This window comes from Marmota flaviventris, chromosome 7 (assembly GCF_047511675.1).
Source record: "Marmota flaviventris isolate mMarFla1 chromosome 7, mMarFla1.hap1, whole genome shotgun sequence".
Classification (NCBI taxonomy): Eukaryota; Metazoa; Chordata; class Mammalia; order Rodentia; family Sciuridae; genus Marmota; species Marmota flaviventris.
In genome coordinates this window covers 52,834,190-52,852,885 of record NC_092504.1, presented here as the reverse complement: position 1 = coordinate 52,852,885, position 18,696 = coordinate 52,834,190, and the positions used below count along the sequence as shown (strand labels likewise).

At 32.5% G+C, this 18,696-nt stretch overlaps 1 protein-coding gene across 3 annotated transcripts in view; it reads left to right on the top strand.

The window, feature by feature from the left end:
• Uba6 (ubiquitin like modifier activating enzyme 6) overlaps positions 1–18,696 on the top strand; it is a 91,873-nt gene that overhangs the window by 13,637 nt on the left and 59,540 nt on the right. For all 3 annotated transcript variants that reach the window (XM_071614322.1, XM_071614321.1, XM_027947316.2), the window contains exons 3-7: positions 7,202–7,296; positions 7,980–8,008; positions 11,755–11,849; positions 12,463–12,574; positions 18,568–18,648. In XM_071614322.1, the coding sequence (XP_071470423.1) occupies positions 7,202–7,296; positions 7,980–8,008; positions 11,755–11,849; positions 12,463–12,574; positions 18,568–18,648 (412 nt within the window). The remainder of the gene's footprint in view (positions 1–7,201; positions 7,297–7,979; positions 8,009–11,754; positions 11,850–12,462; positions 12,575–18,567; positions 18,649–18,696) is intronic.

The following is an 18,696-nucleotide window of genomic DNA, read 5'->3' as shown; positions in this document are numbered from 1 at the left end:
TAATTTCTTTGTGTGTTCTTACTGATTTACATCTCTGTTCATGATAGGTTGTGTTTTCCTGCTTTTTTGCATATCTGGTAGTTTTTTAAATAGATTCCAAGGGGCTGGGGTTGTAGCTCAGTAATAATGTGCTTGCCTAGTACATGTGAGGCACTGAGTTTGAGCCTCACCACCACATAAAAATGAAAGAGAGAGAGAGAGAAAGAAATTGTGTTTATCTACAGCTAAAAATATTTTTTTAAATAAATATATGCTAGGCATTTTGGAATTACCTTTTTTGATGCTGGATAATTTTGGATTCGTTTAAATATTCTTGAGCTTTGTTCAGGGTCAGTTAAGTTACTTGGAAACAGTTTGTTGTTGTTGTTGTTTCAAAGTTTGCTTTTAAAGTTTGGAAGAGACATTTGGGGCTGATTCCCACCCACCATTGATGTAATATTTCTTCTGAATATTCCATCCAGTGCCCTTTGTGTTCTGAAGTTTTGTGCATGGCTAAAGAGGACCACAAACTTTTTCAGGTTGTACTTGCACTTGCCCTTTTAGGTGGTTTTCCCCTCAACCTTAGGTTGTTTCTCCCATGCATGTTAATCTATACTCAGCTGAAGATCAACACCAAAAGTAGAAGACAGGAAATAATTAAAATCAGACCTGAAATCAATGAAATTGAAACAAAAGAAACAATTGGGAAAATTAACAATACGAAAAGTTGGTTCTTTGAAAAAATATAAACCTTTAACCATGCTAACGAAGAGAGGAAAGAAAACTCAAAGTACTAAAATCTGTGATGAAAAAGGAAATATCACAATGTACATTACAGAAATATAGAAGATAATTAGAAATTATTTTGAAAATTTGTACTCCAATAAAATAGAAAATATCAAAGACATTGACAAATTTCTAGTCTCATGATTTATCCACACTAAATCAGGATAATATTCATAGTTAAACAGATCACTTTGAATCAGTGAAATAGAAGACACCATCAAAAGCATACTGTTGTGGGGCAGGTCGCTCAGAAAACACACCAAGTCCCAGTTTTGTTCAAATTGAAGAGTCTTTATTGTCTGACCAGCCAAGACTGCTTCCTACAGGACCAAATTATCTCTGCAGGAGAACAGCCTTGAGCTTCAACAATTTAGGGTATTTAAAGGCAAAACCCACAAAAACCACAACCATGTTGACGTAGTTACAAGCAAGCAGGGTTCAGAAGTTGGATCGAGCAGTTAGCAAAACAATGCAATGTGTACATTGGTATTTCCCACCAGACTTTCCAGTTTGGCATAGCAGCAAGCAAGCAAGCAGAAGGGAAGTGGGTCAAAATGACCCTAGTTGAGTGCAAGTTAGAGAATGGCTACTAACGTCTAGTCGATCAATCTCTAACAGGGTACATTGCCCAGGAAAAATGGAAACCAAAGAGAGAACAATTTTACGTTGTATAAGAATTGCCATTTTGTATTGCCAAGTATGCTATGCTAGGTAACTATTAATGGGTACAAAGGTGGATCTTTCTCATTGGAGAAGCATTTCTTACATGAATGGAGTCTCAGGGTAAAATGGAATCTGTTTGGTCATTGCCCATATAGCCTGGCCTATAACACCTACCAACCAAGAAAGCCCTAGGACCAGAGAGATGATAGCTGAGTTCTAAAAGACCTTCAAAGAAGAACTAATGCCAATGCTCCTCAAATTATTCCATGAAAAAGAAAAAGAGGGAACACTCCAAACTTATTCTGTGAGGCCAGTATCACCTTGATTCCAAAACCAGACAAAGACAGATCAAAGAAAGAAAACTTCAGACCAATATCTCTAATGAATATAGATACAGAAATTCTCAATGAAATTCTGGCAAATCGCATACGAAAACATATTTTAAAAATAGTGCACCATGATCAAGTGGGGTTAATCCCAGGGATGCAAGGTTGGTTCAACATATGGAAATCAGTAAATGTAATTCAGCACATCAATAGACAAAGATAAGAATCATGATCATCTATCTCAATAGATGCAGAAAAAGCATTCGACAAAACACAGCACCCCTTCATGTTCAAGACACTAGAAAAACTAGGGATAATAGGAACATGTTTCAACATTGTAAAAGCTATCTATGCTAAACCCAAGGCTACGATCATTCTAAATGGAGAAAAATTGAAAGCATTCCCTCTAAAAACTGGAACAACACAGGGATACCCCTTTTCACCACTTCTATTTAACATGTCCTTGAAACGCTAGCCAAAGCAATTAGCCAGACGAAAGAAATTAAAGGGATACAAATAGGAAAAGAAGCACTCAAACTATCACTGTTAGTGACATGATCTGACAGGATCTGAAAAATTCCACCAGAAAACTTCTAGAACTAGTAAATGGATTCAGCAAAGTAGCAGGATATAAAATCAATACCCATAAATCAAATTCATTTCTGTACATCAGTAGCAAATTCTCTGAAAGAGAACTAGGAAAACTACCCTATTTACAATATCCTCAAATAAATAAATAAATAAAAATATTTGGGAATCAACGAAAGAGGTGAAAGACCTCTGCAATGAAAACTACAGAAAGAAATTAAAGAAGACCTTAAAAGAGGAGAACCATCTGCAGATCTCTGGCACTTATTCTACATCTCTCCATTCTTGTGCTTAGCTTATAAATCCTAGCTTTCTTGAATTTTTAGCTGTTTCTTTAATTCAGGGAGACCACCAGATTCTCTTTGCATTCCCCTCCCTCCATTGCAGCCTGAAAACTTTGCAAGTAAGAAATAAAACAAAGTTCGCTTCATTTGTTTTTCTCTTTTTTGATACTACTCTTCTGAGTTGTTATTATTTGGTGTCTAAAACCTGTTATTTTATTTATTTTGTCCAATTTTCAGTTGTTTAAGGCAAGAAAATAAATCTGGTCCTTATTACCTCACTGTGGCCAGTAGAAGTCCTATGACTATATTAACTAATTCTCATAAGCCATTTTTTTCTTCATGCTTACCTTTTCCCTAGTTTAATAGTCTAAACTAGGGAAAACACATTTCCTTTCATGATTTATCTTTGAACTCGTATTATTTCTTCAGAATTTATCTTGAATGAGCCCTCATTTGAAAACTTTCCATGTCTTGGATTGATGTAGATAATCCGTTCTTCTGTATTCCAGGTTTCCATACTTTTTGGTACTTATGTATAGTACTTAATCTTATAGAATTATATGATTATCTGTCTCTATCCTAGTAGCATATGTCTGTCTCCTAGTAGCCAGTACCTGGCTCAAAATAGTGTTTTAATAAACATATGCATGTATAAAAAAGATAACTGAAGTTCATTCAGAAGAAAGTGATTAGAGTATTTAGGGGTACTCATAAATGATGTCTTATTGCAATTAAAGAAATGGAAGGGTTACCTGGAAAGAGAAGACTCTGGATCTTGAGTAGCATCTTTAAATATTTGGAGGACTGTCATATCAAAAAGGGATTGGACAAGTTCTCTATGGCTTCAAAATTAGGACATAGTCAGTGAAAACTATAGGGAATATTGTTCCTTCAAAAAGGGAACATTTTTCTTGTCTTTTTACTTGGTATATTCAGTGTTAAGTGGCATGCTCACTTAATAGAGTCAACTATAATATAATAATGCTGGACTTGAGTAACTTAAATTTAGATACCATCTCTACTACTTCCTAACAGTAACAATTTCAAAGCATTTTAGTGTCATTAGATTGCAAAGTACCTGACATATTAGCTTGCACAAAGTAGATATTTAAATAGTAACCTTCCCTTAAGTGGCTAAACATTGAAAGGTGGGAGATCGGAGTGACTGGTGAGAAAAGGAGATTCTGTGGTTCTTTGGAAAACCTTAGTGCATGTATCTTGGTTTTATTCTTTTATTTAATTTCTTCTTTTTAGATATATATGACACTAGAGTGTATTTTTATTTACTTACATGGAGTATAACTTATTCTAGTTAGGATCTCATTCTTGTGGTTGTACATGATGTATAGTTTCACTGGTGGTGTATTCATATATAAACATAGGAAAGTTATGTAGATTCATTCTTCTGTCTTTCCTATCCTATCCCCCCTCACTTCCCTTCATTCCCCTTTGTCTAATCAACTGAACTTCTGTCTTCTCCCCATCCCTTGCTGTGTGTTAGCAACCACATATCAAAGAGAAAATGTGACCTTTGGTTTTTTGAGATTGACTTATTTCACTTAGCATGATAGTCTCTAGATCCATCCATTAACTGGAGAAAGTAATACAATCATTTCTTCCTATGGCTGAGTAATACTCATTGTGTATATATACAATTTCTTTATCCATTCATCAGTTGAGTGGCACCTAGGGTGGTTTTACAGCTTAGCTGTTATGAGTTGAGCTGCTATAAATGTTGATGTGGCTGCATCACTGTGTAGTATGCTGATTTTAACTTCTTTGGATAAATACCAAGGAGTTAAATAACTGGGTTGAATGGTTTCATTCCTAATTTTTTGAGAAACCTCCATTCTGCTTTCTAGAGTAGTTGCACCAGTTTGCATTCCCACCACACAGTACGGGTGTACCCTTTTTGCCCACATCCTCGCCAACACTTATTGTTACTTGTATTCTTGATAATTGCAATTCTGACTGGAATGAGATGGAATCTCAGTGTGGTTTTAATTTGCATTTCTCTGATTGCTAGAGATATTGAACATTTTTTCGTATATTTGTAACTTTTTATATTTCTTCTTCTGTGAAGTACCTTTTCAGTTTCTTTGCCATTTATTGATTGGATTATTTGGGGTTCTGGGTTTTTTTTTTTTTTAATCTGCATGTTTTTGTCATTTATAACTACATTCACGTGGTTATTATTTTATTTTAAAATTTATTTTATTTTAAATTTTATTTTAAAGGCAAGACTAAGATGGAAAATACTTTAAGCATAGTTCTTGTGACTGTAAACGTAGAAAAGAGGATTCAGTCTTTGAGAACATAGAAGTGTTGTTCTTGTGTACCAGCCAGTTCATTTCTTTCATTAAATTAGCAAATTGTTTTTTTGTGTCACAACGTGACAGGACCTTATTCATCACTGAGGAAGCAGTGACAAATAAGGCAAAGACCCTGCTTTGAATCCATGTATCACCTAGAAAAACAGACAAATAATGAATACACTGTAATAAGGTGTTACAGATGCACATAAACAGTGGTCTATCATTGTATTGAGAAAGGATAGGATTAAAGGAATCATAATATAGGAAAGTAAAGTATAAGCTGAGACTTTAAGGATGAATAGAAACTAGTCAGGCCTAGAATATTAGGAGAAAGGAATATTCTACAACCAAAGGAACGTACCACATTTGGAGAACTAAGAATCTTTATATTACACAGGAACATGGAGTTCCACAAAGGGTGACGAGAGATAAGATTGGAAAGCTAAGCAAGAACTAGATTATGAGTGGCCTTATGACAAATTTTAAAGAATTTGGACTTTTACAGTAAGGGAAATAGGAAACCATTAGGATTTTTAGAGTAAAAGAAGGATTAGTTAAGATTTGTACATTAGAAAGATTATTCATCTTTCTTAGGAAGTTAATAGGTAACATATAAAATGGGAGGGGGATCAAGAAATAAAAGTATAAGCATGTCATTTAGAGATAAAGATCGCAAATATTAGGAAAAAATAAATAAAAATAAATTCACGATGGCTGTCCTGGGGAGTAGGAATAAGTACAGGCAAGAATTAGGTTAGAGAAACTAATTGTTGTTGGGTTTGGTACCTCCCCCCATTATAAATTTTCTAGGATTATTTTTTTCCTCAATATACATATATTGTGGCATAGAGAGTAAGAGTAAATGCTAAGTCTTAACTACCTCAGTTAAATTTTACCTTCACTTCTTATGTTATTTAACCTCTCCGTGCTTAAGTTTTTCTGTTGTTTTGCATGATGGTGATGGTGCATAATAAAAACTTAAGTGTTAGCTACTGCTATTATATACCAGTCACTATTTAGATGGTTAAATACAAGGCATGTAGATACTGTTAACAACTGTAATACGAGTTTTTTGAAATGTTGCTTTTGCTGATTGAGAATAAAAACAGAAGAAAAACCAGAACCAGTATAGATAATTTTATCAACCTGATTATTAAAAGAAACCTAATGCACATATAGATAACGTTGTGGTGTGTTTTTGTTTGTTTGTTTTTTATTTGTTCTGAGTAGTCATACATGACAAAATGCATTTTGACACACCATACATAAATGGAGTATAACTTCTCATTCTTATGGTTGTGCATGATGTTGAATTACACTGGTTGTGTAATCATATATGCACATAGAGTAATAATGTCTGATTCATTCTATTATTCTTCCTACTCCTATACCCTCCTCCTCCTTTCACTCTGTCTAATCCAAAGGACCTCTATTCTTCCCTAGCCACCCACCCCCTTATTATGAATTAGCATCCACGGATCAGAGAAAACATTCAGCCTTTGGTTCTTTGGGATTGGCATATTTAACTTAGCACAGTGTTCTCTAGTTCCATCCATTTACAAATGCCATAATTGTTTGTTTTTTTTAATTTAAATTTTTTTTTTTTTTCAGTGCTAGGGATTTGAGTGTAGGCCCCAGTACATGCTAGACAAGTGTTCTACCATTGAGCTACTAGAACAGCATGATAAGAACATTGTGTCTTAAACAGCTGTAAAGTATACATTCTTTTCAGGAATACATGCAACATGTCTTAAATTGATCAAATACATGCTCAGATTTTAAAATGTGAATATATCAGATTGTGATATATGTTCATAGTCCATTTAAGCTAGAAGTCAATACAAAATATAGCTAAAAAATTCCCCATCAAGTTTAATATTTAAAAATACACTCTGGGTTATTAACCCATGTTATATTGTTCATGTAACCCTAAACAATATACTTACATTTTGCTTGTTTTTCAGCTTTTTATATAAATGAGATTGCTTTGAATGTCTTATTGTGTGTCTTGTTTCTTTGAATGAAATTTATGGGATTTATTCATATCAGTAAATGCAATGATATTTCAAAAAAATCTACATTGACAATTTATTGAATTTCTTTATCTGTTTCACTGCAATATTTAATTATTTTAAAATACCATACTTAGCTATTCTTCATTCTATAGTTTTGGGCATTCTCCTGGCTGTTAGTTTGCAAACAACTTTAAGGGATATGTAATTTTAAAACGTTAATCTTTTTTTCATTGTGCTTTACGTAGTCGACAGAGATATGTTCTTGGGGACACAGCAATGCAGAAGATGGCCAAGTCCCATGTTTTCTTAAGTGGTATGGGTGGTCTTGGTTTGGAAATTGGTAAGCAATATTTTATTATAATTTTATGTAATACTTTTGACCAGCATAAGTTTATTTTAAAGAATTTAATTCATTCTATTATTCTTTCTTATACATTCCATAAGGAAATTAGATCCACAAGCTTGATTGAATACTTTTTTTTTTTTTTTTTTTTGGTACTTGGGATTGAACTCAGTGGCCCTCAACCACTGAGCCATATCCCCAGCCCTATTTTGTATTTTATTTAGAAATAGGGTCTCAATGAGTTGCTTAGTGCCTTGCTATTGCTGAGGCTGGCTTTGAACTCACCATCCTCCTGCCTCAGCCTCCTAAGCCGCTTGGATTACAGGCATGTGCTACCACGCCCACCTTGAATTCAATTTTTATTTCTTTTGGCAAGATTATTTCATGACATTGTTATGTACTTTCACAAGGAACCAATAATGACTCTCTTTGCTTCAATTTTTGTGATGTTAATATCTATTAATGATTAATTGCCATATCCATTTATATATATTCATAAAAACATGTTTGTAAGAATATAGTAAAATTTTAAAAGTGGTTGCCTCTGGGTGGAATGATTATTCAAAATTGTATTTGTTTCTTTTTTGTTAATCTGTATTTTCTTTTTTTTGCAAGGGACATATATTTCTTGTATAATTACCAAAAAAAAGTCATTTAAACTATTTCTTTTCTCTTTATAGCAAAGAATCTTGTTCTTGCAGGGATTAAGGTAAGTGAATGTATGTCCTTTAGTAAGAAAAAATATGCTTACGATTTTGTTTTTGTTCACTTATAAAGGTAGTATTGTTTATACTTTGACTTATTGTGCCTTTGTTTAATAGAAAAATTGTTTTTATACACCTGTCCTTTATAAACAAACAGGAAATTTCAAAAATGTTGTAAAATAGAATAGTTTATTAAAACTTATGTACATATCACATAGTTTCATTTACCAATTCAGAGACACATATCCATCTATTTCCTTCTTATTTCTGACAGTCTGCAACTGCCAAATTATTTTAGTGGAAATCTTAGACATAGTATTTTATATATCATTCTTGAACACTTTAGTGAGGTACCTTTTGTAAATATTAATACAATACCATTTTCACACCTAAAAATGTAACAAATTCTAAATATTGTTTATATTACTTACCTGTTGCTATGAAATCATTTACCCACAAATTGGATAACTTAAACATTTCTTATCTCCAGTTTCTGTGGGTAAGGATTCAAGCATGAATTAACTGGTTCCTTTATGTGAAGATCTCTCATAATGCTTCCATTAAGGTTTTAGTAGGAATTGTAGTCATCTTGAAGCTAGCTAGTGGAGGATCTGCTTCAAGCTTGCTCTTCTTTTTGGCAGCATTTGGGTCTTCATGGGTTAGATTATTGGACTGAGGACCTCAGTTCCTTGCTGGCTCTTGGCCAGAGGTCATCCTTAGTTCATTGCTTTGTCATATTCTCCATAGGGCAGCTCATACTGTGGTAGCTTGCTTCATCAGTGTAAGTAAGGATAAGAAAGGGATTGTGCTAATAAATCAAGTTATAGTCTTTTATAACCTAATATTAGGAGTAAGTGCAGACCATACTCAAGAGGAAGGGCTTACCCAAAGACATATATATATATATATAGGAAATTGGAAGCATTGGGGTCATCTTTAAAGTCTGTTTAGCATAATCATAAGTTATCTTGAGTTCAGATTTTAGTAGTTTTCTTATATCTTTTTTTAAGGCTTTTTTGGTTCTCATAGGGATTCAAATAAAATTTATATATTGAACTTGTTTTATTTTAATCTGAGGATTTTTCTTCCTGGATTTAATTTTATCTTAGAATTTATTTGTCTAAGAAACTAGTCACTGGTAACATATTCCCTTATTCCTGCATTTCCTGTAAACCGGTAGTTATGTGCAGAGAATCAGAATCAGATTTGATTCTTGGGCTGGGGATATAGCTCAGTTGGTAGAGTGCTTGCCTTTGCATGCACAAGGCCTTGTGTTCAATCCTCAGCACAACACCCCCCCCCCCAAAAAAAAAAAAAAGGTTTGATTCTTTTTTTAATACCTTAATTTTTTTAAATATCTTTATTTTGTTTATTTTTATGTGGTGCTGAGGATTAAACCCAGTGCCTCGCCTCACATGTGCAAGGTAAGCACTCTGCCACTGAGCCACAACCTCAGCCCTGATTTGATTCTTTAGCAAGAATATTTTATAGGTAATATTGTATTCTCCCATCAGGAGTCAATAATATCCTGTTGTCCCTCTTTTCATGATGATTATTAGCCATTAGTGATCATTGCCTAGATCCATTGTTTCATTAGGGACCGCAGTTATATTCTCATTTATTAGCTGCATTAATATTTTAGAAAGAAAATTTTCTATTCCTTTCTTATTTAAGATCATACATATATGAAAGGCAAGATAATACTTGAATTTTCCTTCTTTAATTGCCAGCTTTATAAATCTGTGGATTCAGCCAGCCGGATGGTTCATGCCTGTAATCTCAGGAACTCTGGAGGCTGAGTCAGGATCAAAAGTTTTAAGCCAGCCTTAACAACTTAGCAAGACCCTGCCTCAAAATTTAAAAGAAAAAGGGGAAGGGATGTAGCTTAGTGATTAAACACTTGGGTTCTGTCCCTGGTACCAACCCCCCCGCCACACACACACACACAAAATATATAGTGGGTTCCTATCCCAAAAGAGACCTGTGAACTCAATATGTATGTGTGTATGGATATGTCGTGATAAATGCAAGGATTTAAGCATACTTAATGTGTTTTGATCCACATAGAGATTATTTTCATTGATGCTAAAATTGTTCCATCTTTGGTTATCGGAATTCTTTGCAACTTTTTAAGTTCTTTTGATACAACTCCAGTAGTGTTTGTCACTTATAAAGTCTTTTGGGTAGATAGAATTAGACAATTCTAATGGTCTAATAAGCACCAAAATTTCTGATTTTCAAGTTTAGGATTATAAGGGATTACTAAAATTTTTAATTCACATTTAGGATTGTTGGATATTACTACTTTGATTTTATATTTTAAGCTTTTTTATCTTACTGTATGTAGAGTCTTAGTTCCTAGTGAAATTAACCTATTTACTTGCAGGTGTTCATATATATGAGACATAGTTTCAGAATACCAATTTCAATATTATTAATAAAATATGTTATCAACAACAGTTCAAGGGTTTTTTTTTTTTCTTCTTCTTCTTTAAATCCTACTTGAATTTGACAGACAAATTAATGGATTTCTTAAGACACTTTAATTCCTCTGGGTAATTAGGCAAATGACTAAATATTTATATTAACAGTTTGGTTCATTTATTTATTTTGCTTTGGATTTTTAGGATTTGCTTTTAATTTAATTGTGCTGTTATGTGACATATTTGATTTCAAAGTCATATTTACAAAGCAATATATTTTCAGTATCTTTTCTTAACCCTGTTCCTTTATTCACTTATTATATTATGCCCTTTCTTTGATATTTTCTTCATTTGTTTTTTAATATAAGCAAATGTGTATAAACATACATGTGTATCTATATATGTGTATGTGTATTTATCGCTTTCTGTCTTTCTTAAGTGAGTTGCTTTTCTCTTCATCTTCCTTTTTTATCATTTAGTGGCATATCCTGATTTTCTAAATTTATAGTTGCATGGATATACATATGTGGATATATCACATATATGAAATTTTCCATATTGGAAAACTTGGACATTTTGATTATTTCTTTTTTAATAGTGCTACATTTAATACCCTTGTACATATGTCATTTTGTATGTTTCCCTGAGTGTCTTTTGGATAGTCCTAGAAGTGGAATTAGTATATCAAGGGATAAATGCATTTGTCTTCTTGAAAGAAATTGCTAAATTTCTTTCCATTGAAGTTGAGTCACTTCACATCCCCATCAGTAATTATGTGAGTGGTTGATTCCCTCACCCTCATTAGTACAGCATGTTGTCAAACTTTTGGACTTATTATGCCAGTCTAATGAGTGAGAAAAGGTATTTCTTTCCTGAGTATTGCCAAGCATCTTTACATATTTCTTACAAATTAATCTTGCCCTTTTTTCCTGTAAGATTTGAAAGGACCTTATATGGATTGCAAATATTGTTTTTCTAGCTTGTGAATTACTTTTATGACTTGGAACATGGCATATTTTAAAATGTTTATAAGAATTTTTTGAATTTTTATACATTGAGGTTTTTTAAGGTACTTATTTGATAAATTTAAATTCTCTTAAATGTTTAATGTTTTTTCTACCAGTGTATTGGGGTTTCTAGATGTTACATAATCATATATCATCTGCATATAGATCTAGCTTTGTATCCTTTTTGATTTTTATGCCTGAAATTATTTTTGTTGCATTTATGCATAAAAATATAGAAAGTATAGTGTAAATAATATTAGAGAAAGTTGAGTATCCTTGTCCTATTTTAGATTTCAACAGATACTTTCCTCTTTTCTGAAGGCACTTACAATCCATGATACAGAAAAATGCCAGGCATGGGATCTAGGAACCAACTTCTTTCTCTGCGAAGATGATGTTGTGAATGGGAGAAACAGGTAAAGATATGTTGATGTGTTATCATAGTTTTTAGAATTTTTAACTAAATAGAATATTTAGTTAAATAGAATATTTTCTGTGTCTGGAGCACCAGTTCAGTCATTACCATAAATTTACAGTACCATAGTTAAGTAAGTACTATCGTATGCTTATTTAATTATTTATATTGGGCTGGGGCTGTACCTCAGTGGTAGAGCACTTACCTTGCATGTGTGAGGCACTGGGTTCAATCCTCAGCACCACATAAAAATAAATAAAATAAAGGTATTTGTCCATCTAATTATTTATATTATCAAGGTTCTTATATAGTCATTGCTATCTAGAAAATAATTTCTTTGGGATTATTGAGCCATATCTTTAGTATTATTGAATCATTTAGACTTCTAGGACATGGAATTTAGAACCATAAGTGTACACTTTGAGATTATTTGGCTTTCTATGAATTATGACAATATATTTTTAAGATTATATAATTTTATGAAACATAAATTAGTTTTTTTCTTGTATAATTTATTGTTTCAATTAAAATTTCATAACATATTAAGTTCTTATGATGTCATTAAGTGTCCAACTTTAAGAGATTGAATGAAAGATGGTTAATTATTTTTTTAGGGCTGAAGCTATACTTTATCGTATTGCAGAACTAAATCCATATGTTCACGTCACATTATCTTCCGTACCTTTCAATGAATCCACAGATCTCTCCTTCTTACATAGATACCAGGTTAGTAAACCAATTTTGTATTAAATGTTATTGACTGATTCCCAGGCATATCATCAAGTACTAATACAGCATGACTGTTGTTAGTGTATTGAGCAAAACAAGAAAAATTCACATTAGAATTATTGGAGTAATACTTATTAGATATTTCATTTTTTAAGAGAGGACTTAAGAACTGATGACACAGAAATTTATTCGGCTATTTTAATAGTAATGTGCATAAAAACTACTGAAATTCATTTATACCAGCATGCAGTTATTTCTTATCTGCACGTCATTTAGGGGTTCTGCTGTGTACACTAAACTTAGCTTGAACTTCAGAGTCTGAGTATCTTAATATATCTCTTCTTGGACCAGGAGACCACACCATTCATGTTCTCATGTTATTAACAGAAAAACAAAAGGCAAGCCAACCTCTCAAGAACATTTCATTGTCCAAATAAGTCACATTGTCAAGGTCAAATTTAAGACGCAAGAAAGTACACTATTTTCTTCCTAAGGAGCCATAAAGAAACATTACAGATAGAGTGGAGTAAACATGGATCAATAATTCAGTCTTCCTTATGTACTAAAATTTTGTAGAATATTGGATATTCTAAAAGTACCTAGGTTGACCTTGTTTTTTTGGTTTTTTGTTTGTTTTGTTTTATTTTGTTTTGTTTTTCTTTGATTAAATTTTGTCATTTCTTGTTTAAAGATCAGTATATAGACTTACGTTCTGGACCAAATAACTTAAAATCTATTCTTCTGACACCTAGAATTCCACCCAAGAATTACTAACATACTTTCATTTAAATGACTACCTAACCAGAAAATAAAGTAAGTGATTAGAGGCCAGGTAAACACACTGTTGGTCACTCTCAGGGACAGAGCTACTTGTTGCAATACTTGTTCTTAGGAATTAATGGTGAGAGAAAATATGAGATGCAGATTTAGATCTACATGAGATAGAGAAATGGAATTGAGACCCAACTCCCTCTCTTCATGGAACTGAAATCTCAGAGACCTACAACCTTAGTGAAAGGACAGATAATAGTTTCTCCTTGCCTATCAGAACAGTAAACTTGTCTGATTTTTCTTGAGCTCTTGATGAAAAAACAAAGGTCTTCCCTAGAAATTTGTAACCATAGGCCTATACCCACACAGGTTTAGAAATCAGTATAATAATCTTTGTGGTCCAGAAATTCCTAAGCTAAAGATTTAATGTAAAAAACCAAAGTAGTAGTAGTATTTTGACTATACCCTAGAATGCCAGACAGAAGCTAAACAAATTTAGATAATGTACTCCGTCAGGCCACTTTGCATTCTAATATTTAAAGCCCCTTTGAGGAATTAACAATCTAAAACAACAAGATAATAAAAAGCAGTTCAATTGATCAAGAGTTGATGGATAGAACAAATTAGAGTTAAACCTCTCTAAGTATTTCAGAAAAAAGAATTGTTGGAAAAAACTGTAAATATAGTTTTCAAACTGAATAAATCTTAAAAGAAGGGAGTAAATATTTAATATAAAAATGAGACAGTATCAGAAAAGACCAGACAGATGTGGTAAAGAATTAAGTAGAAAATGTAGAAATGAAAATGTAGTCATAAAAATTAGAAATTAGTTGATAGATTAAGCAGTGGGTACACAGATATTAGATAATTGAATAATAGCTCTGAGGAAATTTAGGCTACAGTATATAGAAATAAGAGAAGATATGAGTAATAAAAGAAATGAGAGCTTGAATGGAAAGCTTTAATTTTTGAGATTGGATTTCTAGAAAGAAAGCATTAAGAAAAACAATACTCAAGGAAATTATGGCTAAGTCTTTTTCAGTATTGATAAAATACAGATCCTCAGATTCAATATGTATTGGTTTTTGTGTTAGATTTTATCTTACTTTCAGGCTAATAAGACCAAATAAATAGTTACAGATTTTTAAAAAAGGAGATATTACGAGTTACACCACAAAAATGCAAAGAATGAAAACCCAAACAGATCAATGACAAATAGTGATATTGAAGCAATAATTAAGTCTTCCAAGAAAGAAAACTATAGGACCAGACAGTTTCACTGCTAGATTTTTTTTTTTTTTTTTAAGAATACCTAATTCCAGTTCTTCTCAATCTATTCCAAAGGATTGAAAAGGAGGGAATCCTTACATAATCATTCTACAAGAGCAGGATTATCCCATTACTAAAACCAGACAAGGACACAACAAACAAACAAACAAACAAACAAAAAATACACACACACACACACACATATAGACCAATGTTGTCACTAATCAATAATGCAAAAATTCTTAACACAATTCTAACAAATCAGATCTAACAGCACATCAAAAGATAATTTACCATGATCAAGTTTATTTATCTCATGGTCACAAAGAGTTCCAATATACACAAACCAATAAATGTAATAAGAACAGAATGAAGAATAAAAATCATCCATTAACCATCCCTTAGACACAGAAAAAGTATTTGTGCTTGGTGTGGTAGCACATGCTGTAATCCCAGCTACTCAGGAGGCTGAGGCAGGAGGATTATAAATTCCAGGCCAGCCTGGGCAAATGAGCTATATCCTGTGTCAAAATGAAAAGGGTTAGGGATACACTTCAATGATAAAGCATTTGCCTAGTATGCACAAAGCCCTGCGTTCAATCCTAGTACCACAAAAAATTAAAAAGAAAAGAAAAATCATTTGATAAAATTTAACACCCCTTCAAAATAAAACCCCTGAACAAATAGGTATAGAACGATCATAACTCAACATTGTAAAGACAAAAATGATTCCTACAGCCATCATAATGAATGAGGAAGAGTTGAAAGTGTCCCATCTAGGATCTAGAACAAGATAAAGGTGTCCATTCTTACCATTCTTATTTAATAAAGTACTGGAAGTTTTAATGAGAGCATTTAGGCATGAGAAAGAAATAGAGGACATAAAAATAGGAAATGAGAAAGTAAAAATATTCCTATTGGCAGTGATACTATACATAGAAAAAACTAAAGTTCAAACAAACAAAAGGCTATTAGAACCAGTGAGCAAATTTAGTAATGTTGCAGAATACAAAATCAACATATAAAAATCAATAGCATTTTTATACAATAATAATGAGATTGCTGAGAAAGATATCATGAAAGCAGTCCCATTCACAATAGCTATAAATAACAACATCTAGAAATAAATTTAACTGAGGGAGTAAAAGACCTCTACAATGAAAATTAAAAAATGCTGATAAAAAATTAAAACACACAAAAAATGGAGAGCCCTCTTTTGTTCTTTTTTTTAATATATATATAATTTTATTTATTTTTTTATGTGATGCTGAGGATCAAACCCAATGCCTCATGCATGCTAGGCAAGCACCCTGCCACTGAGCCATAACCCCAGCCCCTCCTCTTGTGTTTTTGTATTGAAAAAATTAATGTTACTTAAATGTTATTACTACCAAAGTAATATATAGATTCGGTGCAATTATCATCAAAATACCAGTGATACTCTTTTCAAAATTAGACAAAAGCAATTCTAAAATTTATATAGAAGTAGATAGCCAAAATAGTTTTAAACAAAAAGAACAAAGAAAAGAAAATACTGGAGATATCAAAATACCTGCTTTCAAGACAACCACAGAACCATAGTAACAACCCCATGGTAGGGGCATAAAAACAGATGAACAACAGTGAAACAGAATAGAGATCCTAGAAATAAACCTGCACATCCACAGCCAACTAATTCTCAACAAAAGCACTAAAAACATACATCAGAAACAAGCCAGTCTCTCAAATGGTGCTAGGAAAACTGGACATTCATATATAAAAGACTGAAACTTGACCCCTATCTCTCACCCTATAGTAAAATCAACTCAAAATTTATAAAAGTCCTGAATGTAAGAGCTGAAGCTATGATTCTGCTAGAAAAAAAATAGGGAAAACAGTTTAAGACATTGGTGTAGGCAATGATTTTCTGGCTGTGACTGTAAAAGGACAAATAAAAAAAAATACGGCATTACATCAAAGTAAAATCTTCTACATAGTAAAAGAAAAAACAGTGAAGATCTAACCTACAGAATGAGAGGAAATATTTGCCAACTACCCATTGGCCAAAGGAGCCATGGTACCTAAGGAACTCAAAAAACCTAATGTAAAAACACGTAACCCAACTAGAAAATGGGCAAATGATCTGAATAGACATTTTTCAAAAGAAATGAAATAACAAAAAATATAAATATATGAAAAGTGATCACTATCATTAGCCATCAGGGAAGTGCAAATCAAAACTAAAATGAAATATCTCACCCCAATTAAAACAACTGTTATCAGAAAACCAAAAATGGCAAGGATGTGGAAAATAAAGACATTCTCATAAACTGTTGACGGGACTGTAGACTAGTGAAACCATTATGGGAAGCAGTATGGAGGTTCTTTTAAAAGCTGAAAATAGATCTACCATATGATCTAACATTCCTACTTCTGGGTATATATATCTAGAGTAAATTAAATCATACCAAAGATATGTCTGCACACCCATCGTTACTGCAGCACAGTTCACAATTATGAAAACATGGAATTAACATAGGTGCCCTTTTACATATGCTTAGCTAAAGAAAATTTCACAGATATACACAAATGTTTTTGAGCCATAAAAAAGAATGAAATACTGTTATTTGCAGCAAAATGGATGGAATTTGAGGACATCATTCTAAGTGACATAAGCTAGACATAAAAAGACAAGTACCAAATTTTCTGTCATGGAAATTAAAAAAAGAAAGTGGACTGAATATACAATGGTGATTAGTTTGGGAAGTGAGAAGGAGGTAGATAAAGGGAGGCTGAATTTGGTCGGTGCACACCTATATATGCATGTATTAACATATCACACTGAACCCCCTTAATTCGTACATGTTAAGTAATACACATTAATAAAAACTAACAAATTTTTTTAAATGTGGAAATTAGGTTTTATTTTATCACCATCATCGCCACCCTCCAATCCCACTAGTGTAACGCAAAGGGCTCAATGGATGCCTGTGCACGTAGTGCATTGCTTTAAGAGAAAACACTGAAGTTAGGAAATCTGCTGTTTTATAACATGCAGTAGATAAGTCTTTTCCCTTGAACTCCCTTATCCCTCAAGTTTTTAGTTGGTATATATAATCCAGAGATATGGCCCCAAGTTAAACTCTTAACATTTATGGCATACCCACATATAACATCAAGATTATGACTTTCCAAATGTCTCATTACAGGTAGCATACTATATTCTGACATAGGTAAATAAAACTAAATCAATACTTGAATATTGCTAGTAAAAACTAACATCCAATTCACTCAGACCAGCAGAGAGGAAACACAAGGGGACTGAGAATCTTGTTCTTTACTACTACACAGACAAATGACCTTAAGGAGGAAGTATTTGACCTCTTTGAATCTAAGGTAATTATAGTAAAATCTGATTTTAAAACCATCTAATTTTAGCAGAATTAAACATAAAAGATTAAGTACGCATTGGAAATTGTTGTTTGCTATAGGATTGAGTGATTTCACTAATAATATTGTCATTAAAAAGTTTATTTTTTTAGTCTGTTGAATTTCAGAAGTAAACGAAAGTTACACCAGCTAATATGTGTCTTTAAATTATAAGAGGCTTTTAGTTTGCATGAAAGTAGTATTCTGATAGCTAGATTGGTATTTTCATGGTAGTAACAGGTAAAACAATGCTCCAACCACTTGGACAGTGCACAGATACCACATAGGATATTAGGTTTTCTTCTAATAGTGAAGTCTCTAAGAATTTAATTTAATTTAATGGTAGATTTCCCCTGCATATGTTTTTACTTATAATATTTTGTGTCTCTGAAGGTAATAACCTTAGAGCGGAATACAATAGGGTAATAATTTTTTTAACAAGGATAGCATTTCAAACTAATGTGCTTCTAACTTTTAAGAAATTGTACTTTACTAAAAGAATTATTCATTTTGTAGTCTGTAATTTTTTTTATTGTCAACAGTGTGTGGTGGTGACTGAGATGAAACTTACATTGCAGAAGAAGATCAATGAGTATTGCCGTTCTCATTACCCTCCAATTAAGGTATTCTTATTTCATAATGATATGCAATTAATCAAAAGAGGAACACTT